The sequence below is a fragment of the Temnothorax americanus genome, unplaced genomic scaffold, assembly GCF_048541705.1.
Source record: "Temnothorax americanus isolate GAGA-0224 unplaced genomic scaffold, ASM4854170v1 Scaffold10, whole genome shotgun sequence".
Lineage (NCBI taxonomy): Eukaryota > Metazoa > Arthropoda > Insecta > Hymenoptera > Formicidae > Temnothorax > Temnothorax americanus.
In genome coordinates, this window is record NW_027509231.1 from 1,249,776 (window position 1) to 1,274,202 (window position 24,427).

At 32.7% G+C, this 24,427-nt stretch overlaps 4 protein-coding genes across 4 annotated transcripts; all 4 read right to left on the reverse strand.

Annotated features, from left to right (window-relative positions):
* Window positions 1-236: 236 nt before the first annotated feature.
* LOC143901248 (uncharacterized) lies at window positions 237-1,221 on the reverse strand. Its single transcript, XM_077413373.1, has 3 exons — window positions 798-1,221; window positions 529-621; window positions 237-467 (listed from the first exon to the last, which is right to left on the reverse strand). Exons 1-3 carry the CDS (start codon window positions 1,190-1,192, stop codon window positions 311-313), a joined length of 645 nt encoding a protein of 214 aa, XP_077269499.1. The 5' UTR covers window positions 1,193-1,221; the 3' UTR covers window positions 237-310.
* A 1,395-nt stretch (window positions 1,222-2,616) lies between these two features.
* On the reverse strand, window positions 2,617-5,153 carry LOC143901120 (uncharacterized). Its single transcript, XM_077413103.1, has 8 exons — window positions 4,957-5,153; window positions 4,601-4,760; window positions 4,458-4,531; window positions 4,190-4,351; window positions 3,956-4,130; window positions 3,404-3,811; window positions 2,914-3,104; window positions 2,617-2,825 (listed from the first exon to the last, which is right to left on the reverse strand). Exons 1-8 carry the CDS (start codon window positions 5,057-5,059, stop codon window positions 2,617-2,619), a joined length of 1,482 nt encoding a protein of 493 aa, XP_077269229.1. The 5' UTR covers window positions 5,060-5,153.
* A 12,023-nt stretch (window positions 5,154-17,176) lies between these two features.
* Window positions 17,177-20,706, reverse strand: LOC143901128 (uncharacterized). Its single transcript, XM_077413115.1, has 3 exons — window positions 20,696-20,706; window positions 20,156-20,624; window positions 17,177-19,834 (listed from the first exon to the last, which is right to left on the reverse strand). The coding sequence occupies exons 1-3, from the start codon at window positions 20,704-20,706 to the stop codon at window positions 17,177-17,179; spliced, it is 3,138 nt and encodes a 1,045-aa protein (XP_077269241.1).
* Window positions 20,707-21,812: 1,106 nt separating this feature from the next.
* LOC143901137 (uncharacterized) lies at window positions 21,813-22,633 on the reverse strand (the record flags this gene model as incomplete). Its single annotated transcript, XM_077413127.1, has 2 exons — window positions 21,813-22,083; window positions 22,430-22,633. Coding segments are annotated over 2 exons (450 nt in total), but the record flags the coding sequence as incomplete, so codon positions are not given.
* Window positions 22,634-24,427: the final 1,794 nt, after the last annotated feature.

Below are 24,427 nucleotides of genomic sequence, written 5' to 3' on the forward strand. Positions count from 1 at the left end.
AAAGATAGCTGTTTGCCTTCAAATTCTATGTTCAACTTCGAGCCATTACATTGAAGCTAAAATATATATTTCGGGTTTAATAATTTCTATTTTATGTAAATAATACTGTATCTTAATTTATTCCTCTTATATCTGATCACCTCGATTGTCTCAATGTGCGGATTATTTGTGATACATATATATAACTTATCGGTAAATGAACCGAGCTTTGTAACACCTGCCGATATTTTTAGCAATTCACACTGTCCAGCCTATAAGTTAAATAGCAAAAAATAATATTTTTTTCTGCATATTTAGTGACAAATATATTTTACATGGATAAACAGAAAATAACACGTATCTGAATATAAAGTCTCTCCGGTTCTATAATAAAAACATCTTGATTATTTTTCTGGAGAGAGAAGGATACTTCTGCATTAACTTTGGATACATTGCAGAACTTGAATTTTGCTTCACGACGATGAGCTCTGTTTGTAAATTACACATTTATAATGAATTTTGTTAATGATGAAATGAATTAGCTCAAACCTTTCATCCTTTTGAAACACCAGTAATGATCCAAAGTCATAGATACTGACGTCGGAGAAGTATGTGGGGTCGATTATATCGTTCATCTTTGTTCTTTTGATCTGAGACAAGTTTTATTAATTTCATAAAATATCATAAAATACATTGGTAATACTTTAATAGAAATTATAAGTAATTTATTAAAAATTGTTTAATATTAATTTAAATGATTAATAATAATTATATGTGTTTCTGTGTGTATGCATTTCAATATTATATATATAAGAAACGTTATTACCTTTGAAAAAATAGTGTTAGGATTCATATCTAGTCTCGGAATGTCTGCGACGCCATAAACATTGATATCATAAGTAATATCATTGCCATCGATGATGGATAACGCGTATGTTTGTCGGTGAGTTTCTATTTCGTCGGGTTGATATCGAATCTTGAATTTCTGAATTTCGTTAGGTTGCAAAATCCATCGTGGTTTTAATACTTTCTCGAAGATTGTATTAATATTAGATGGGTCAGTATCCATGCTGTCTACCGTAGATGCGTTTAACGATACCGTCAATGATTCTTTATTTTTGTTGAAGATACGCTCCTTGCGCTTTGTATTCTTTACCGAATTATCTTTCTTACTAATCACACTAGTGTGCGAAGAATTGGTTTCCGTAATCATGGGGTTGGATAGTACGGATAATGAGACAATTTGAAAAGCTTCTGATTAATAAAACAAGACTGCGATTAATACGACTTTGCGATTAATAATAATACCTATTACATGTTATCATAAGATATATTAATAATACACTTGCCATTAAATTCAATATCCCTTTTTCTTATGTTTCGTGGCTTAAGAATATAATATTTTTTCGATTCGAGATCCAATGTCGGCACGATTTTAACAGCTTTAACAGTTTAACAGTTTTAAATATTATTATTTTGTAAGTTTTATAGAAATTTATTTAAGGAAATGAATGCATTACTTACGAAGAGCTTTCTTAGCTAAGCTCATTTGATTTACTATTACGTCATACATCACTCGTTTCCACGGATCCGTAGCATTTACGTACCAAATATGAAACCCATTCGTATAAGTCTGTTAAAATAATTTTGTAGATATAGAGTGTGTAGTAAATTATTTGTTATATTCTAAATACAAGTATTATTTTACATATATATACATGGATAATATGAGAAATAGTATTACATAAAGAATAATAAATAATAAAGTCATTTTTAGTGACAATTAATTTTATAGAAATTTATAAACATTTCCTAATCGTTAACTAAAGCCTATAATAAATATCATAACTCTTTACTAACATCAGAATTTCTGTCTTTTGTATCTATTGGTCTATCAGTCTTTAAAATTTTGCTTTTTGGCGTAAACAATGTATCCTAAAAATTAATGGCAATAACATGTATAAAATGATAATAAACGTTTTTAAATATTATTAAGAAAGAGTTAAAATTATGGAGGATGTTGGTGGATATTTGCTTTTTTAAGAGAATCCCAATTTTTTATGATGTTTTCTATGGCTGAGAGACGGCTGTAATAATCATTCATAGCATTGGCAATATTTTCTAATTCTTTTGGTACTTCCTGTTTTTCTGAAACTGTAAAATTACAAGTAAAGTAAAATTTCTTCTCTTATTTAATTATAGTTGCTCCACATTTTGTTTTACTGTTAATATTATTTTGTTTAGAACTACCTTTACTTTCGAGCTCTTTATGATCTCCAATTTCTTTTTTGTTGGCGAGAGCTTTAGAAGTTTGGGGTTTTTCTTCTCGACTGCTGACTTTTTCATTTTTTATCTTTTTATTTATTTTTTTATTTTTACCAATCTGAGCGTTAGATATTTCCTGAGAAAATTTATGTGGAATATGCATTACCGATGAGAAATTTGAACATCATCGCACAAGTATAATTACATTTACATTAATACTGATGATAGAATTATGAAATCATAATTGAGAAGATTGATAAGAAAAGACGAGATAAAAAAATTAATGATTATAATACGTACATCTTTTGTATAAATTTTTAAAGAAAATATAAATAATATATGTATAAAATGTATAGACTTAATTCTATAAATTTAAATTAAAGTCAATACTTTTCTCTTTCTCAATTCCGTTATTTGTTGTAAAAATTGCATTCGTCTTTGCAACGCTTCTTGTTTCTTTATTGGTAAAGTCGATTCTAAATAAAACTTCTTGTCATCGTCTGGAAGTAGCTCATATTCCGATAATGACATTTCGTCAATTTTCTGAATTTTATTAGCAACTTCTTCCGCTAATCTTTTTGCTTTATTCAAACATTTCAATGAATTATTTCAATTAACGTAAAAATTTAATACTTTTGGAACATATTTAATCTCTTCATTATAACTTACCTTCTAATTTTTGCAATTCTTCCATTTTTCGAGAATAAGTATCCATTGAGTTCAGAAAAGTTACAAACAATAAATATTCTATGTGTCCAATAATATTGAGTAATGTGAGCAGCGTCGTAACATCGTTTTTGAAAAAGATATTGTTTAAAGTTTGCAATACAAAGCCGCTTTCGAAATCTGGTGATGACAACCTGTTTGTCGTATAATAAAGAATAACAGGAAGAGAGTATGAAAGAAAAGACTAGAAAAAAGAGACTTCAAAACCTATGCACAGAAAATTGTAATAAACAAGATAAATTATAGAACTAATATTTATACAGTTATTAAAGAAGATAGTGTTTTCTTTCAACATATATACACACATAATTAACCAAATTAATTAAATTAATTAATTAAATTTATATATTTATTTAAATAAAATATGTAAAAGATGTGAAAGAGATCTCTAATAACTATAATTTATTTAATTTATGCATACGCCAAATACTACCTTTCACCAAGAACTTGAATTAATAAGTCAATCTCAATTCCGAGGAAAGTGTCATCTTGATATTTCTCACTGATTTTCTGTCCAATTGTCGCATAACGTGGAAAGGCTCTTTGCAATAATAAAATTGTCTCAATTTTATATTCATAAAGACTTATAGGATCTAAAAGTTTTAAATCTTGTTTTGTTGGAATCTTCGCGAATTCCGTCTCAAGTAAAATCAATAATTCTTGAGGCGGATCATCATTTTCTGAGTATCTATCGATTTCTGTGATTTCTGAATCAGGTTTAGTTCTTTTTGGTGATTTTTTTAGTTTAGGAGATTCCTTCTTTGTGACCGTTCCATGATCATGTTCCGCGATTTCGACATCGATTTTCTTTGCTGCCGGCAGTTCAGTTTTCAAATTATCTCTGAGATAAGAAATAAGATTGAAATTTATTTTTGTTTTTAATTAAAAAAGTGGAGAATTCTTTTCTCACAAATAAAGGTTTTTTAAAATATTTATTTAAAAATTCAAATTTCTCTTAATTTTGTAGTTACTATTTACTACTTACTTTTGTAGTCTCTCGAACGCTAACAAATGTTCTTGATAAGCGTCGTCGACGATCTGTCGCAACCTGACGGAAACCCTATTGTCGCCGAGCGCGATACCTTCGATAATTACATTGTCTATGCATAGTAGTGGCACTTGCAATGCCTTAGCGCTTCTGCACGCGGTTTCTTGATATTCTAAAGTAACGCAATTCAGTAACTATTTTCTTTGCGTGTTTATTGAATGCCGAAATTACCAGTAAACGGCGCGCCATGAAAGATAATGCAAACTTTCTTGGCCGGTTGCGAAGAATCTATTTCCGGTATCGATTTTGTTTCGTGACTAGCAAACAGCTCCTTTACGGGATCTCTTGTTCTCTCGCAGAAACTGGGATCTTTACGCAGAGTCTCTATGTAGCCTTAGAAATAAAAAAGGATATAAAAAATCATATACTTTTATCAAAACGATAAATGCAATAAAAATTGTACTGTAATAAATTTTATCGTCGGAATAAAGTTGCTCACAGAGGAGCAAATTGTGAAGTTCTTTGGGATCGCTTGTTGGTAATATCGGAGGTTCGTGAGGAAAGTCGAGCTCGCTAAGAACTGACATAGATGGGCAATCTTTTTTTGTAGTATCCGTGGAAGTGGATGAATACCCGGTCGACTTCTTCCGTTTCCGTCTGTCGACGTTAAAATCTTTTTGCAGGTTTATTTTCGATCTTCGTCGAGTCGGGAATTGTTGGACAAATAATCTCGATGTACTAGACGACTTCTTTCTTGTTCGTATTCTATTCTTGCGTTCCACGTTTAAAAGTTTGCCGTCGTCTACACACAAACGTCAATTATACATTGCTTTATATAAATTCATGCATTAATCATATATTTGCAAATTATTTGCAAATTTCGCTGACTAAAGCAACAGTTATTTTCTGGTAGATGAACGTTTTCTCGTAACGTGATAGTTAAAAATTGTAATCGGGGAAAGAGGAAGCTTATTTTCAAGCACTTTTAATATATGTACCATTGAGCGCAGTGACACTTTTTTCCTCGATTGCTTCCGCCGACAAAGCGTACGCCATCTCGCTCATGAGGCTATTATAGAATTCTATTAAAGACGACGGCATTCTCTCTCCAAGTTTTCGAGGCGGTAATAGGATTTCTTTAACTCCGTAATAACGAGTCAGTGCCTCGGCAATTCGCTCCTCTTCTAGAAAAAGACTGCAACGCATTGATTTATTCAATAAAATACATTCCATGTCATTTGGTTTATTACTTTTATTTTTAGACTAATCGCGAAATGAAAAAATAATCGTATGTTTCTTTAGGATAATTTTCACAAATACGTAAAATTTTCTTAATGTCTTTTCTTACTTTGTTCTTGTTTGCTTTTAAATTAATTTTCATACAATATTGATTACCTGTCGAGGTGATGCCAGAAAAATTCCACGGGGTAATTGCACGTATTTTTAATCGTGAACACTTTTTCCTGTACCTCGGTAAAAAGAATTGTGGATGGGAAACTAATGTCGAGATCGCTTATTCGCAGTTTATGCTCGATTCCATGCCCAAGCAATGTTACTACTTGCGTTTCCGGACCCATTTTAACAAAGATTTTTAAATTTGCCTCCACACGACACTAAATAATTGGCATTTTTAAGAGAACAAGATGAAAAATTTTTAGATCCTATAAGTTTTTACGAATGTAAAATCCAGACAATTTAATTTTGTAAATATATGCAACGGCATGTAGCTATACTAATACCGTTTTACGCGGTTTGAAATAAACATTGATGATGTCCGAATGATTAGGCAGAAGAAGATTATATTTATAGTCCAGATGAAATGCGCAATCTTCTTGTTTTTTACGAGTGGTCGATATTCTTGCGTCCCAACAACAATCAATAAAACCTCTGAAAATTAGAATATATATATCTGTCTGCTTATAAAAAGCTTTAAATGTATGTAAATGAGAGTATTACTCGTTTTTCACTAAAACGTTCATCATTAAACATTCACCCACGATGACACTTTGAAAGTCTAATAATTTCGTATTAACAATCACGAATGGATAAGTAATGACGCCTTTTATAGTTACGGGAATGGTAGAACCGCGGGATACCTGTACAATCGAGAGGCTATAATATATTTATAGCTTAATTTATTAATATTTTTAAATATTTTTTTTACTATATATATTTATGTAATATATTATATTTAATGATATTTTTATATTTAAATCGCTGATAAAAGATAAGATGTCACCACAATTTTTAAATATGCAGGTATTTCAATTGAATAGAATTTAATTTTGCCATTTATTTAATTGACAAAATATAAAAAAATCAAGTTTACTTCTAAATAAATCGAATGCTGTTCTCTCGTGCTTCTTTCGGTATATTTTGCCGTTTTCGGCTGCCATGTAACAGTCAGACACGTAGTTTTTCCGACAGTTAACATTGTTTTTTCAAATTGCACGAGAATACCGGAGTTCTCCAGTTGCTTTTTTTCTAATTTTTTTATTGTAACGTCCGCGTTCCAAGGCCCGTAATTGACGATCGTTGTCGAATAACACGTTTTAAGATCGATCGCAATGTAACCCATGTCTGAAAACATTTGTTGCATTATTAATTATTTCATTAATGCTGTCAATTTTGCTTCGTAGTTGTTTGTAGATCAAGTCGTAGTCAATTTGAATGTGATTAACTGGAATTAATCAATTTGACAATAATCGATATTTCGCGGTATATAAACGTATACCTATGATATATTTAGGAGTATAGAGAAAAGGAATAACAGCGTTTTTGTGCGGAATGGGATGTTTTATCAAGATAGAAGCATTCTTTTCGGTAAATCGAGTCGCCAGAAGTCTGTCAATTGACATCTCGATGTCAATAATACTGGGAAACATTTCTTCGTACGAAATTAAATTCCATCCTGTATCTTAAAAATAATTAATGAAAATTGTTTGAAACTTATTAGCGTTTCTTAATTATATGTTCTGTTATTATACCATAATCGAGGATCTAATTATGTTTCATCTTACTTGATAAGATTCTCTCGTCCCATTCGGGTATTTGACTCTGTGGCTTGTCATTGTCAACAGTACATTGCACTTTTATTTCTCGTTTTTTCTGTAATGTAGAAAGATATGCATGCAAAATATTGAAGTAACTATTCGTTATTTTTTGAATGAAATTTTATACCATTGTGATATAATCCGAATTTAGAAATTGGATCGCCTGGTATCCCAGTTTCGTAGAATGTTGTTTAGAAATATCGCGCGAGATGCAAGGATAAATTTGTGGGTAACTTGTAACACCTTTTGCAATAATTATCAATGGATCTACATCAGCCACCTAAGTATCGATAGTAAGGATAATGCGATACGCTGTAATTTTAGTTTGAATTGTATCTTTTATATAAAATAATTTTCAGAATGTGTGATTGTTTCTAAAATAACAAAAATAAAAAATCGCAAAGTTTGATTAGTTACATCGTGACACACTTGCAACTCAAACTTTATCTCAAAAGCGCCGAGTAGCATGGGTTGGAATTCGATCGCAATTTTCAATGACGATAGAGGCTCTATAAATCCTTTATTCGGCTCGATTATTAATACGCCAATTGCAGAGTCGCCATTGCTTGTTTTGGATATTAAATTCCTCTTGTTTATCTTGTAATTCAGCAATATTGTGCTATGATTTTCCAAAGTAATGCTTGACCGACACACGTCGCTGAATAACTGTGGTATAGATCGATAGATTAAATTACTGAACTTAATTGAATATGAAACTAACTCTAACAATAAGTGAAATAATAGATTGAATTATTCAGCTAACTGATCATAAATTAATTTTTTATTTGATTTTTAGTTTTCTTACAGATACAAATTCCAATAAATTAATAATTACACAGTAAAATTATACTGTTATAATACAAATAAAATGCAGGTTCATGTAAAAAAAATATGTGCCGTAATTGTTAAAACTGAAAAATGATTTACCTGTTGACCAAAGTCGATGACCTGTTTGTCAACGGAATATCGAACGATGTCCGCGCTGGCAAACACATTAATTACTTCAGTAGGTCCCTGAAGAATTTCACAAAGCGCAGCAACTTTGACCTGCATAGGCTCGGAAGTGTGAAAGATGAAGCGCACATATTGCGAGGAGTATGGGACAAGAATGCCTTCGTGCGGGATGATATCAAGTATCTGGAGACAGATTAGATTTGCGGTTAGCTTTAACATATTAGTCTACTGCAGAAATATCAATATAATTTCTAAATAACTGAGAGTCTATAATATACATGCAATATAGAAATTAATTTGATTAAAGTAAATTTTGCTGGGAAAATAGAACGAACATCATCGAGTAACTCCTTTGAAGGAGACTCGAGATTGGGATCTATTAGAGCAAGAATCTCTGGATCATCTAGGCACTGTAAGGATGTCTCTGTCGTTGACATAAAAATACTTCTTAATTTTTCGAGCGTTTCGTTTAGCGTTTCTGGTTGAATTTGCATTTGCAAATTCTCCGAATCTGAATCTTGCAGCTCTGATGTGAAAAAATGCATGTAAAAAATAAAATTTTGAAATTAAATCAATAAATGAGCTAAATTGGATTGTTAATAATGCAAAATATTGTTAATAATTAATAATATATAATTTGCAATAAATATATATTAAAAGAATATGTGTAAATTAATTTTAATATTAAAATATATTTTTAATAAGGAATATCTGATAATATATACCATATGAAGTTGAAGTTGATAAATCGAGAGATTCACTTTCAGTTTCTTGAGTCTCCAATTTCTTTTTGACCTTGTAAGAGCAGGGATTAAATTTGTCGTTTTCTGTGTTAATTTGAAATTGAGAATAATTTACGAAATTCTGTCAAAAAAGCGTATGCTGCGTTAGTCATTTAGAATTATTAAAAATTATTGGAAATAACTTATAACAAATAATAAAAGATATTTGTTCTTTTTTGTATATATATTTCAATGCTACTCAACTACAACATCATATGCTCCACGTTGAATCTCAATACTCTCTCCAGCCCACAGAAATTTATATATCACAGGAATTGGTCCATTATTAGTTATCTTTAACATTTCTTTGGCGGTTGACCCCGAAACACAGTTAATAATCAAATCTTTGCGATGTAACGTAATATTCGGGAAATTTACCGCACCTTTGCATTGAATTTTGTCCTGAAATTAGATAGGCACAAATTCTTGCGTTACGCGAATCGATTTTATGTAATGTATATCTTCCAGTACCTTATTAGGATGCTCGTCATATTCAAACCAGAGCACGCCGCTATAATTTCGCGAATAAGGATTATCGGGATTTATATTTGGCGAAAATTTTACTGGAATTGTCGTGGTAGTTCCGCCCGTCAGAACGATTTTCTTTTTATGTACAAACTTTTTCTTATTGTTCATCAAATAAAAGGGAGCGTCAATGTACAATAAAACATTTAAACTTAATCGCGATTGATTTGTCACTATTAGTTCGTCTAAAAATCAGCAAATTAAAAACGTTATTATTATTTCATTTAGTATAATGTCATACAAAACTGTATATGTTTAATTTAAATAATATGAAAATTTTAATTGTTTGTCACACACGTAGTAAACCTTGACGCCAAAGTACCTCAGGAACTCTTTGGAATATTGACTTTTCCGGATAGTTTCCTCTAAAATAGTTTCGAACATGTTAGTATACAATTTTCTACCTGTCTGATGCGACTCTTCTCCCTCGGGACATATATCAATGCAAAACGTTAACTCTCTCTTGTTAAACGCAATCTGTGGCTCCGTAAAAGTAGCTTTAAATGTGGAGGTTCCAATCAATTTTCGCTTCCCTTGTCCAAAAATATGCTCGAATATGTACCAATCTTCCGTTAAGATTTCATTTCTTTAACGTAAAAAGAAATATTTTACGATAATATTTAAAAAACGTAATTATAAGGTATAATTGTATAAGAATTATAAAAAGATTCTTTTTTTTATAATATGAAATATTTTGATTATAAATGAATAAATGATAAAAATCTAATTCAAACTTACACATCCCAACATATTTTGCATTGAACTACGTTAGAACTATCAGCTGGAACTTCTACGATAGACGGTTCAATTTGAAACTTCCTATTGTAACAAAAAGTTCTTAGTATCTGTTAGCTAAAGTTAAAATATACATTTATGTGACTATGCAGTTACTTTGACCATATCTGGCTTTTTTGAATGCGCACTTCTGGATCGTTTGACCATATTATTTGGCAATGACGCGTGCCAAAATTTTTTATAGTTATTGGCAAACTCAGATTTTGATGGCTGTTAAAATTAAGCAATTAAAAGTATAATATTATAATAAATATTTTAAAAATAACTCTTGTTGCTACCTCGTTATTAAAACGAGTTAAAGTTTTATCAATATTCTGCTTTACCTAAAGAGAAAACCCATGTCGAATATTGGAAATATCTGCGGCTCGAAAACGATGCTGGAACCGATTCCAATCGCAATCATGTTAACGGAAAACGACCGACTGTTGATGACATGCGCGATTATATTATCAGTGTATTTACCAGTGTCGCGTAAAAATAGTTTGACTTTAATCTCCGCAGATTCATTCGGTCCAACTTCACCAAAAGTTGGCTCAACGAGCCATGGTGACTTTTTCTTAGGCTGAACAATAAAAAAAAATTTCTGTAACACTTTTTTATGCATTTTTATTTTATATGCATTGTAAACTTATTATTTACAGTAACAATTTGCAAATTACTTACTGATGTTATTTTAAATTGCGCTGGTATTGGTGAGTCGTTGATTATGTGAAAATTCATAACTTTATTTTGGAGCACTTGTATCTCTTCGAAATTGAGACAAATAGGCTGTACGGATACTACTGGCCCCTGGCCATTACAAATAATCGTACAAGACGTAATGGGGACCTGTTCACCCATTGTCAGCATACTGAAATTGAGACAATAATAAGAAGTACATTATGTAAAATATTATATAAAAATTTTAGAGTTTCTAGAAGTATAAATTTTGAAAACATTATTTTTCTTTCTACAGAACTCTTTTTCTTATCGAATCATATAATTGAATATTCCTGATTTTTCAAAGTTTATTAAACTGATTATTTTACTTTAATGTTGTTGTCTGCCTGCCCAACATTTTTGTAATAATCGTGACATCAATCGCCTTCGATTGTCGTGCTTTTAAAAAACCTTGATAGGATGATAGCGAATATACAATAGACATATTTTCGGATATCTGGAGAACGATATTAATACAGTTAGCTTAAAATAATTATATTACCTTTAACAAATTTCTGGATCACATTTACGAAACGATATGTGCGAATGTAGCTTTTGAAATTAGTTTAACAATTACCGTCTGCGGTATTATATAAAAGTATCCATCTAAATCGGAATCATTTTCTATATTGATACAACGAGCATACGGAAAGTTGATAAAAGAAAATCGAATATTTATCTCCGCGGGCTTGATCGATAGGGAAGAAATAGCGCCACAAAACGAGAGCGGTAGTATTACTGGATCCGAATCTGAATCCCACATGTCGACTCGCATATTCGTCTGTCCAGTTCGAACCACGTTCGCTATATATGATACCTACATTTTAATACAGAGATGATTTATATTATTATAAAACGATTTTTAAATTTTTTAAAATTATTTTCAAGTTATTTAAATGAGAATATCAACTTTAAAACAATTGTGCGAAGAAAGAAAAAAAGAGGCTTCATATTTATGTGAAATTTATATTAAAAGACGCAAATTAGAGCTTTCACGTGCAGACACTAACGAGTTGTGTGTTCAACGGCAATATACAGTTTACCTTTAATTTAAGCGAACTATGTGCCTGTACCACTCCTTTCTGCGGAATAATCGTAAATTCGCGTGGGTTAGTGGGGAAACTTGGTTTTACTTCGGACGTAGCAAACTCTTCGTAAGTCAGAGGTGCCTGATCGCCGTCTTCTATTATGGTTACACCGAACGTGACGGGCACCAGAGATAAGTTACGAAGACTTACTTCCTGTTTTCTGCTAAATCCTACAAATACATATACGGTACAATTAGGAAACTACGATTTTCCTAATTGAAAAGGATTAAGGATTCGTTATTGTAGTTGATATACCTAAAGCAGTTATGCCAAAATCAAGGCTACTCCTATCGAAATGTAGCGTTGGACATACGACACATCCTCTATAAAATAAAGAAATTTTATGACGTGTGCTGAGCAATATTAATCAGAAGAAATTGTTGTGATATATTAGACGTTAGAAATAATTAATAACGAATTTACGAATAAAGAAAAAAATAGTCTGAAATTTTTCCAAAAAGTTGAGATAAAATTAATACGTATTTACATAATAATATTCGCGATTATTATAAAAATTTACAATAATTCGGAAAGTCGCAGAATTTTTATTTGGTAACGGTGCAGGCGCCAAGTTCAAAAGTAATTACTTGATGTGCAAAGATAGTACTTCTAAGCTCTCTTTAATGACGAAGTCGATTCTTTCTATAAAGTCTCCTTTTCGATTTGAAGAGAATGTTAAATTAAATGACTTATACTCGTCTGGCTTTAATGTTAAAGCACGTGGAGTAATATTAATGATGCCACCAAAATCTGTCGGTCTAGCTTTATGAACCAATGTACCACAGATATGTCCATTATTTGCTGCTACAATCTGGAAACGCAATTAATTCCGATTTCAATAATTTGTTATGCAACAAAATTATATCTATCTATTAGAAAGACAAAACAAAAATAAAATGCATATAGGATCAACTTGCAGCAAATATTTTCATATTAATTTTAATTACGCGATGCAAAAAGAGCAGGACATTTAAATTAAAAATTCAATAAAACTGCGACATAAAAGTTCTCCACATAAATTTTTATAAAATATCTATATTTAAATAAATTAACCGAGTTACCTCGTAGTTGTGCACGGAGCACAGGAAGATATTGCTAAGGTCGATAGTGATCACATTGAGATGGAAAACTGGTCCCTTGCCAGTTCCGTGAAGGCTACCAACGGGACGCAAAATTAGCGAGAAAATTCCAAGGCAAAAGGAAGTTTCTGAAGATAACGTTATATTAGTTTTCTTGTAACCTCAGGGGTATCCTGTCCTCGCGACCCGTGACCTCGAGATAAGCGACACTCGATATCTCGCCTACTTCCATGGCTCGAAAAATTACAGTGATGTCCACCGAAGATTGCGGCCAAATTTCGCCTTCCTGGAAGTACGTTAGGAATTATTTTTTTAAACAGCTATTTCTGACATATATTCCGATATATTTCAAATAATAACAAAAACAACAAATAAAAAAATTAATAAGCGAACTGTCATATAATTAAGATATACAACATTAAGATATACAACATTATCAAGCGCTGCTAAGTTATCACAAAAGATCACCTCAGGCGTAAGAAGGAAGGATATATGATTATAGCGGAAATTCTCGTTCGTCAACGAAGCAATCTCGTCCGTGTAAATCCGCTGGCAGACAAGCTCGTGAATATCTGGCAGGCAAATATTGTAATGGACAAGATTGACGCGACGTACTACCTCCATACTATGCACCAGTTGAAATAGTTTTTCGTACCTGCCATGAAAAATCGAGAAATCACTGAAACGAAAAAAAAAATGTTAAATTTGGAAAATAATTGTTTTTGCATACTCTTCTTTGCGATGTACATCGGTATCGCTGTCTTTAAAGCGCATCCATTGGAATCTTACGACGTAGTCGCTTCTATTGTGGATCGTTAGAACTTTACTTCTAGATAAGCCTAAATAAGTGTTTTCCATTCTGATACTACCTCTGTCAATTCGAATTGTACAATTTATTGCTGAACTTTGTAATGTCAGGCAGAGCCTCTCTCCTGTCAATAATTTATACAATTGGATTTATTAGATTCTTTTTATCATTTATATAAAATTACCTGATTCATAGTTAAGAAAAAGATTTGCTTCAAAATCGCCGGATTTCTCTGATAAAAAGTTCGCAGTGAGTTGCATTGTTTCTTCTTCCCCTAATATGCCTTTTGACGGTTCGACCGAGTAACATGGACTGAAACAATTATAAAAACATGTACAGATCCAAAGTCGTTTCGGTGCAGTTGTTTAATGTTTATAAAAATATTTTAAGAAACGTACGCATGAATTATATTTGAAATCCTATACATAAAATTCTATTTATTTAAAAATATAACAATTTTTATTAAATAATATACCTATCTGAACAAAAATTAAAGATTGCCGGCGCATCTCCTATGTTGCGTACCAAAATAGTCTTCGAGGAAGGAATTTTCACCGCAGTGGCCGGTATTTCGATCCGATCGGGAATGTCTAGAATAGGTCTCGGGCCGATGGCTGTAACAATATCAACTTAGCCTCTATTACCCCCGTGTTACGTATAATGTAATTGCAATTTAATTTCCTTTCTCACCGATTACTGGCACTGCAAAGATCTCGGTATCATTGATAAATTCGACACGATATTCATAATCTCGTTTCTCCGCCGGGCTGAACCTGACGTTATAAATATGAACGAGTCCTGGAGCTACCATAGTGCTGTAATTCGACCCGTGATATTCCACGGAAAAGAAAAGATCGGGGTCGCGCGAGAGCTTCAGGTGCCGTGACATCTTTGATGCAATATTTAGAAAGTGGAATCGGGGTTAAGCTCGTGAATATTAGAACAACCGTGAAGAGTTAATGCAACAGGACGTAACATGTTGGTTACATATTAACGAGGTATATTTATAATAGAGAAGATTTACTTTTGTCACGTTTCGAATCGTGAGTGTCATAGTGTATAAATTGCCAGGAATGAATCGTTGAAAGACGACAATGCTGGGCGAAACTCTAAAGCAGTGACTTTCACAATTGTCATATAAAGATCGTACGTTTATACTGCGGCCTGGTTTCAGCAAATAATTGATCCTTTCTTGAGTGCTCATTAACATCTGATTGATGTACCTCGAAGGGACCATGCTGTACTGCAAGAACATTAATCAAATTGATAAACGTTGCAAACATGAACTGTATTACTGTTTTGCTTCAAATATCAAACTATAAACTAACTTGTATCTGATTGCGTGACTCGCCGGTTATAGCCGCAAATATTTCCACAGAATTATGTATGGTCGGGTAACATATGGCTAGATCTTTACCTTTCTTATCCATTTCTTATGTTTAAAATTCTATAATGTTTTATATTATTTTTCACAAAGAGTATAGCGAGTCTTCTTTACCAATCGCTGACTTTAATTAAAATAATGTTTCTAGCTATCGACATTATAATATGCTCTGAAAATAGTTAAACATGCCACTATCTGGCAAAAATCGATTTTTACAGTTAGCTGATGAAATGTTGGACATTGCAAAAAATGTAAATATTCCTATTGAAGCACACATATAATTTTTTCATGCAACTATGTGAAAGGTAGTTACTTTTAATAATGATATTAAGAAAAGCAGAGATATAATGAAATAATGCAATTACACTGAGAAGCACATTTTGTATCTTCCAGTTATATGCTCTTGTAAATTACTGTTTCATTACCTAGAATATTCGACTAAATAAAAATCATGCAATGGAGCCGTAATAAGAGAAAAGCAGAATAAAATGCACAATTTTTCTAAGTAATCCGGATTCTTTATTTCAATTTCTTTAATGGAATAAGAAATACTCTTTTGTAATACAAGCAATAGATATTATTTCTTCGAATGACCCGACTACGCGTTCCAACGACATAACACCGATTCAACGGTACGGGGCAATACAATTGAGATAATATTATAAGGGGGAAGATGGAAGGCTCTCGTTGGAATCCTGATTGATCATGAGGATATTGGAACAACCGCCGTAGTTGGATCTCCTCAATTTATGTCTATCGATGAAGAACCGCAAGACGACAAGCGAACCGCGCTGCATGCATAGTCCTTTAAACATCGTGGTATGTAACAACGACGTGGACGGAGTGACGATGGGCCGTGTGGCATCTTCGACACGCAGCAAGGATCGCAGATTCCTTTTGAGCAACACATTCCTGGACAGGGTCCTCGGGGACATCTTAGAGAAGGGCAGCTCACATTGCACACTTCAGGCTCGGGCTTTCTGGCGAACAGAAAGGAGATAATATTTTGTGTTTCGTGAAAATTCTCTTATCGTATCGAAGATTTTATTTGGTCGGATATTCTATCTGATAAATCTATAATTTCAGTAATTACCAGAATGTATAATTATATAGTATATATATATATATATATATATATATATATATATATATATAGAAGTCACAAATATATTACTTACAAACTTTCTATTTCACGTATGATATCGTGCATTTCGTCCATAAAATTTCGCTTTTGTTTGCATCTATCCATGTCGAATAAATTATTAATTTTTGATTGAATTTTAATACCGGTAAATTTAAAGATGTCAATGACAAACAGATTTTCTTCTCTCCAGAATAATCGATTTCGCATTATATATTGCTTACTTCAAATTGTTATCATGAATTAAATCGAAAGAAAAATACCATGATTATTATTTTTCTCCAATTTAATCCATTATCGCATAAGATTGAATAAGATTGGACATTTAAAAAAATTTGTTTATTATACTTTCAAAAAGTTTTACATTTTTCGACAGTATTTTATGTTTGAAATATACGCAACGCAATATAAAAAAATAAAATTCACATAAAAAAATACATAGTATAAATAAAATAGAAAAATAAAACTTCGAAGTTACAACATGTTTATACGTTGATGTAAAAAAATATTACACATTTTCCTTTCATTGTACAATGAATTTGTCATATTCACACATTGTTTTTTGAAACAATTAAAATATGAAGATAAGATCAAATTGATTATGAAACTATATGTATTTAACTTTCATGTTAGATTTTCTTGAGTGATTTTGCAGTCTATTATTTAATTTAGTTTAATTTATAACTATAGATATTGAATTGTAATGTAAAAAATAATACACTCCTTGTTATATAAAATATAAATATAAATATAAAAAGATTAATTTTAAAGAATACTATCACACGCACATACATTTTGTTCAACAAGGACACATAGTTACCTTATAAACTTCTATAACACAAGAAATTGGAGATTAAACTTAATCGTGCAAAATGAGCTTAATTGTGTAAGATGAGAATCGAAATATTTGTTAAAATATTCTCGGGGTTTGCATGTGTTCGCTCGCGATTAATCTGTCTGGCGAAACGACGAGATTGTTGAGGGCACACTCGGGTTTCCTGGCGAGATACGTAATACCTCCGATGGTCCTTGTCTCGCGGATTTCCGGTTGGCCGTAAGCATTCGTTGTCTGCATCGCTTGCACACCTATACGTTTCGTCGCCTCTTCGGCGCTCGATTTCTCGCCGGAATCACCGCCGGCGCGATCGATCCTCGTCGCGCCTGGTGCATCCGGATGTTGTATACACGCGACGTCGCCTTGTCCGCCATTGTGATCCGGCAGGTTCTGTCCATTGAGATAGTATTGCTGCATCTGATGACAATGCCGAGGTGGAGCATCTTCTCCGTATTGGAGAATTATGTTATTGTTGCCGTGGGATCCTTGCGCGATGTTCTGCCGATCGTAAGAGATTGATCCGTGCGCATTCTGCGCGTGGGAAAATGCACCTTGGTTTTGCAAAGTCGCCATCGTACCGTTCTCCTTTTCAGCCTGCATGCTGTAACAGTTTCTCGCGTTCTGCCTTTGTCGCGGGTACTCCGCCATCAGAGGCTCGTCGGCCTTTTTAGGTCGCAGGACACGCAAAGGCGGATTGTTCGGATTTCTGCTGTTCTCCAAACCGTTTGCCGGGATTTTTTTCTGAGACTGCGAGGGGGTTTCTGTGGATGGTCGCGGTTGCATGTCTTCCGGAATCTCGTTGGAATTCTGAATACCGTTCAATCTAACGATAGGTTTCCTCTTGGCCAAATTGGCAAGGTACTCGAGACCCTTCCTACTTGTCGGATCCTTCAATGCCTCCAGCATCTTCTGAATGTTATCTGGATCTTGTAGACCGTTATTGCGCTTTTGAGGACAGATTATTTCCTTGTATACTCGCATCTTCAGTAAACTGGAAGTTTCGGTAGGCTTTTTATTTTGCTGGTAAAAGTATGCGGGATCCATTGATGTTCTTTGATTGTCAAGCGGATTCAATGAACTTGGATTATATTGTGACTCAGAATGCGGAAAATACGGATTATAACGCATGTTATATGGATATTGCGCATACTTAAAAGTTGGTTGACATACATTGTTCGATGCACTTTGCTGATGATTGTACGGGTAACAGGCGGTATGACCGCATGATGTTTGATGATCACCTCTATATGGCCAATTGGCCGCTTGCCATACCTGATAAGGATTCATCTGAACATAAATTTGCTGAGGCGAAACTTGATTGCATATTTCTTCCTTTTTTAGTTGATGATAATTTTTTTGTTGATCAGCTATCATTTTACCTGATGATTTATCGTCCATCAGATATTGCTCGTTCAAAGCTCTTTGCTGTGCATTCATTCTTTCAATATCGCTGTACGATATTCGCGGTGGCGTGATATGTATCATCCATTCCGGTTTTTCGTCTTTCTCTGTTCTTCTTCGAGCGAGTCGGTTCCTTTTTATCTCCTCCGGAATATTTAATTTTTGTTGTTGAAACTGCGCAATGTAAGCTAAATGTCTTTTTTGCTCATTCAGTAACGCGTCAAATTGACGACGCATCACCTCCTCAGGTACACCTTGCTGCCTCATGGTGGAAACTAGCAGTTCCTGATCGCGAATCATGTCAGACGTGAAGTGCAATGTTTTATTTTCTTTTTGTTGACCATGAGCTTCCGCGGTTGACTGATCAATAAGTTTATGATTTGCCTGATTCTGTGATGGATTAGATTGATTTTGGCTTCCAGAATTTTGCTGATCGAAATTGGCATCGTGCGCTTGATAATAATACTGCCACGGTGACTGCTGATGCAAATGTTGCTGATTTTGATTTGTTACTTGCATCCATCTATCGTTTTGTGGCCACGCGGGTTGAAAGCTAACAGGGTATCCGCGATTCTGTTGATGGATAGGTAAATTATGCCGCATTAATCTCATCTGATTCACCGTCATGTCTTGCGGAGAAGTCATTCCTTGTCCAGAAGTTTGCGTGACAGGCAATTGTTGATTGTAATGACTGCAATGTATTCCTGAATTGTTGGGTATGTGTTGTTGCTGGTTGGATATTGGCTGCGTTTGATTGAACGCTCGCGGCAACATTTGTTGATCATACGCGCTGTGTTGTGTCTGATGCTGATTGATCTGATGTAGATTCTGTTGGAATGGAGCACGAAACTGAGCGTGATAAATATTTTGACAATTATTCGCAGTCTGATCATTTGGTGATACATTAGCATTTTGTAAGATTGTTGCTTGTTTCTGTTGCTGCATTTGCATGTACATTTGTCTGTAATTGGCTGCATTTTGGTCACTGATCGGTTGCTTCTGATACTGGTTCTCAAGCATGGAAGATTCATTACGATTTTGGTCGACAACCGCGCGCGAATCGCTCGAAGATTCTCGTGCTTGCTGTATAGCGACTCGTGTCGAAGGGGTTTGTGTAATTACCGGCTGATTAATTATCGCGGATGGAATTCGAAGTGATCGATCGTAGATGACTGCTTCTTGGAGGATATTTGGTACGAAAGGACGGTGCGCCTGTTTTTCGGGAGACGCGATTCGTTGAGTCAGTAAGCTTTCGGAATGCGGATTCGTTTGACAAATCTCCTGATGGTTAGCGACAACCTGTTGCTGACTCGTGCTACATGTAGTTTGTGGCTAACAAAATATAAACTCTATTAATAAAAATTGTTTAATTTTATTCATTTATGCATTAATAAAAATTGTTTGATAATATTATTTTAGCGTATCTCTGTACTATATAAAAGTCAAATTTTTTAGTAAAAATTTTAATAATATAATTTATAGTTTATTGGTAAAGGATTAATGTAAATATATAAAATTAATGTAAATCAAAATGTAGATTGCACTGATAATCTCTCTTTTTTACGGGATTTTATTATTTTATAAATTAATTTTATATGACATAGCGTTAATGTATAGTAATATAAAAGTTTAAAAAATCTCTTAAAAATTTACTTTTGATTGTTGATGCGATAATTGAACAGAAATTGCGTCACCATGCCCGTTATTATTTCTAGCAGAGGAATTTGTGTAAAAAGTCCCGGTTTTTCGAGGATCTTGCTGCACAATTAAAGCGGCGATTGGCTCAGGCGAGAACATTGGTGGATTGTCCAATTTCTTAATCTCCTCGGCAGGGAAACTCTTGAGTCGTGGCGACGAAGTCGAGCATGGTTCTTTTGATTTGCTTTGAGAATTAAATCTGGTTTTCGGAGGCTGCATTTCGTCTGGTAATACCATTCGATCGTCCTTAAATCTCGCGACCTTATCCGACGAATTTGAATTATGCAAATTCTGTACGGATGGCAATTTTACAGATCGCGAGCGTCTCTGATGATGATGACTCGTGGTGGTAGATTGCAAACTTGCCGCGCTCGGACGTGCAAACGATTCTTTATGTCCAGAATTCTTCTCGATTAAAACTTTCCTAAAGGGAAATTTCCGAAATGAGAGACTTATATTTATGGATCTGACACATGTGTTTCTCGAGACGCTTACCTCTTTTTCATCGTTAATTTTGCTTAGGCGCTAATTTAGGTAATGCGACATTTGTTTTTAAAAAATCATCGTTTATAAACTTAATAAGAGATTTCTTAAATCAAATTTTTGTATTACCGCCGAAAGGATATCGCGAGTTTTGACGTGTTGAAAAAAGAGGGACAAGTGCGTGACTAGTTACCATGGATACATATACGTATTGTTTTTTTATAAATTATAATTTTTTACAAATGTGTGTTATTTAATATTTTATTCATAAAAAATAAATATTAATATATTAATAGATTTTATTTGTTTATAATTAAAAATAAGAAACGTTTTTAGAAACGTCACAAATTTGTATAAAACAGGATAAATCTTTATTCTGTAAAAATTATGACAAAAATACAACATGGTATTGCGATTTTATATTTTAGTAACAAATATATAAATTCTTTTATTATTTACAATTTTTACGCATGCAGGACATAAATTATATAGTATTTTATAATATACCAGAAAAATATAATACACACAATTAATTTGAATTTATCAGCATAAAACAAAAGACAAAGAACCACAATATTGAGATCTCAAAAGGATTCAGTTCAATTAAAATCTCGCGTTTCTTCAGTCACATCGCTCATTGTTTCGAAAGTACATTTAGATTTATATTATTTATTTATTTCGTAGATTTAATTTTCTTCGTCTTCTTTTTGCGTGATAAAATTATCTTCGATTTCAAACTAATGTCGAATCGATTTTATCTTAACTTCACATTCTTCTTTCCCTGCAAATAGAAAAAAATTAATATAGAAAAATAAGTCTTTATCTAAGAAAAAAGATTATCAAAATGTTTTAATTGCATAGGAAATGAATAAGCAATATATTAGAATAATTACTAAATCATATAAATTTTTGTTGAAAATTTCTATAAAGCACATACTTTATAAAGTTTTAATTTAATTTTTATTTTTATAAATATGTTATAAAAAAATTTCATAATTTATAATCTAGCTTAAGCGTGTCGTTTAGCAAGCTCGTATTTTTTATCTTTTATGTACTTTTTTCTTGTGATGCTTACTTTGCTTGCATTTGTGTAATTACTGTTCAGTTAGTCGCTGTCACTTAACGGAAGGACAAGGTACTGTGAAACAAGAAACTCATATTAAAAAACTTGAGCAATTAATTTTAATAAATGGAAGTATGGTAACAAACTGACGACATAGCGGGGGTCTACGGGGCGAGTTACACGAGATTGGTAATGGGCAAGGTGTGCAAGGAACGCAATTCGTGCTGCAAACGTAAAAGCAGGGTGGCGAAGAGGGTGATGTGGGTGCGGGTGGCAGATACGTCATTTCCATTTTCGGTGGGGAAGTAGAGCAGGTTGGACAAGGTGGTAGATATATCTTTTACAAATTTTTTTTTTTCAGTTTTTTTTATTATCAAAGAAGCATAAAATATTATGTATGTGTGTATATAATATTATACATCAGCGCACAAGACAATAGAAATTAATTATTTAAAATTAAAATAACAGTTTGAAATGATAGAAGTTGATTCGGTATGATGTATAATAATATAATCAACCATGACGTCTTTTAAGAATAGACTTTACTTTACAATATGTGCGTATTATACTAAACAACGTAACACAGTAAACCATATCTTAAAAGACCTTTTTATGTCGTATGACGTACTTATCAGAGAAAATTCTTAAAGAACGAAAGTTGATATTCCGCGCGACAAACATACCACTGTCTTAATAGGTTTTGGCACAGATTGGGGTGAGCAAGTTGTTTTATATTGAACACGGGATACACGAGGCATGTAAGGATAGCTCACAGGTGGAGTACAACAAATTACAGAGCATGGAACTGAACATTTCGTTGGTAGACGACAGGAAGGGGGAAGAAGACGTAAATTCTGGCAACTCCTGGAACTTAATATATACCATATAAATTATTAAATGACTAAAAATATTACGCATTAATATGCAAATTAAGAAAAAATATTTAATTATTTTCTCTGCGCATACTTTAATCTAATTGCAATATACCACATATTTAATATAGTTTAATTAGAAAATTAATTTAATATTTATTTTTTATGAAATGTTTTTTGTTAAGTAAACTTTCCAATTAATTAATTCTATGATGTTCGTTAATTCATTATTATTTTTTGTTATTTTATTACATATGGGATTATTCTTATCAAATTGCAAATTTAACGCAATATGATGTCGAAAATGATTACGTAGATGAAATTGTGTTAATATAATATATAATCTGACTAAACCAAATTCTATTAGTATAAAGAATTCCCAGTAAAATTTACCTCGACATGATGTTAAAGATGTAATCAAGGCAACGTTAATTGTCGATGACGTTACTCTGTATTTCTTTAGAGATTTAATAATTGACATTAAGTTGTTGATTTTCCGATCAAATGAATGACAATACTCGTCGTCGTGGAAGTTATATAAAGTTACTTGGAATTTTGGTTGCTAACAAGAAATACTTTGGAATTTAAACTTAGCCTCTCATGTCTGTGGACTGATCAATCAAAGATTATTTACTGGTAACCTTGGTGACACGTAAAAAATCGATTGTCGGCTTTCGCAGAATAAATTACGCGCGGGAATCGCATAAATACGGTGATTCCCGTTTCTCTTTTCCGTTTCTAGATGTATGTATGTATACATACAAGGCTGACGTTAATTGCTTGTTTTGTAGGAAACGTAAGCATTAGGTAATTTATCATAGCTGACAGCTAGAGATCTAGACAATTTTTGTCTAAAAATGTTTAACTGATAACGATTTATAAAAGTTAAGATTTATAAAAGATTTGTAAAAGTTAAAAAAAGAGATAGGAGATAACGAAATCTTATGATTTATGCCATTTTATGCTAATTTGATTGGATTTAATTATTAAAAAGTATTTGATATTGAATATGAAAATTGCAACAAATAGTATAGTAGTCTTTTCTGAAAAAAATCTGATTCAAAACTTGTTAAAAAAATTATTACTAAAATTAAGATATAAGATAAATAAACAATAAACACACAAACGGATATATAAAATGAACTATCACAATTTGCATAAATTATTTAATTGCGTTATACACAGTTTGCCAACTGTTGGTAGTAATACGATGTTCGGAACTGGATTGGGTTTAATCATTTGATAAACAGCAGTGAACAGCATTTGCAATTTGCATACCGCCTGGTAAAAAGTATTCGGTCTAAATTGACTTTAACCGCCAACGGAAATCAATTTCGTTACAACTGTTTGAGTTTCGACAAAGAGATTCCTTCTCTATAGGGAATGCAACTGTCACCGCATGTCCACATTCGACAATACTCCCGATGCACATCAGTCGGTGCATTCCAGCAATGGTTCACGAGCTCGACTGAAAAGCTAGTGACAAAAGCAACGCCGTATCTTTGTCGCAACATCTACATTCAAGAATATATCATGATTTCGACATTGTTAAGGAGGAAGAATATATAACGCAATCGCGACATATATAAGCAGATGAGGTTTAAATATTTCAACATTCTGTTATTCTTAAGATTGATTGATTTAGACAAATTTTATTTTACACATAGAAATGTACGAAATAATAATGCAGGAGACCTAATATGTTTCAAAAACGTATAGTTTATTATATGCATATAATTACAGTCATTTCTGGTTATTTTTAAAGGACGTCTATAGTTTACTTATTTATAGCATTCTTTTTCGATCATT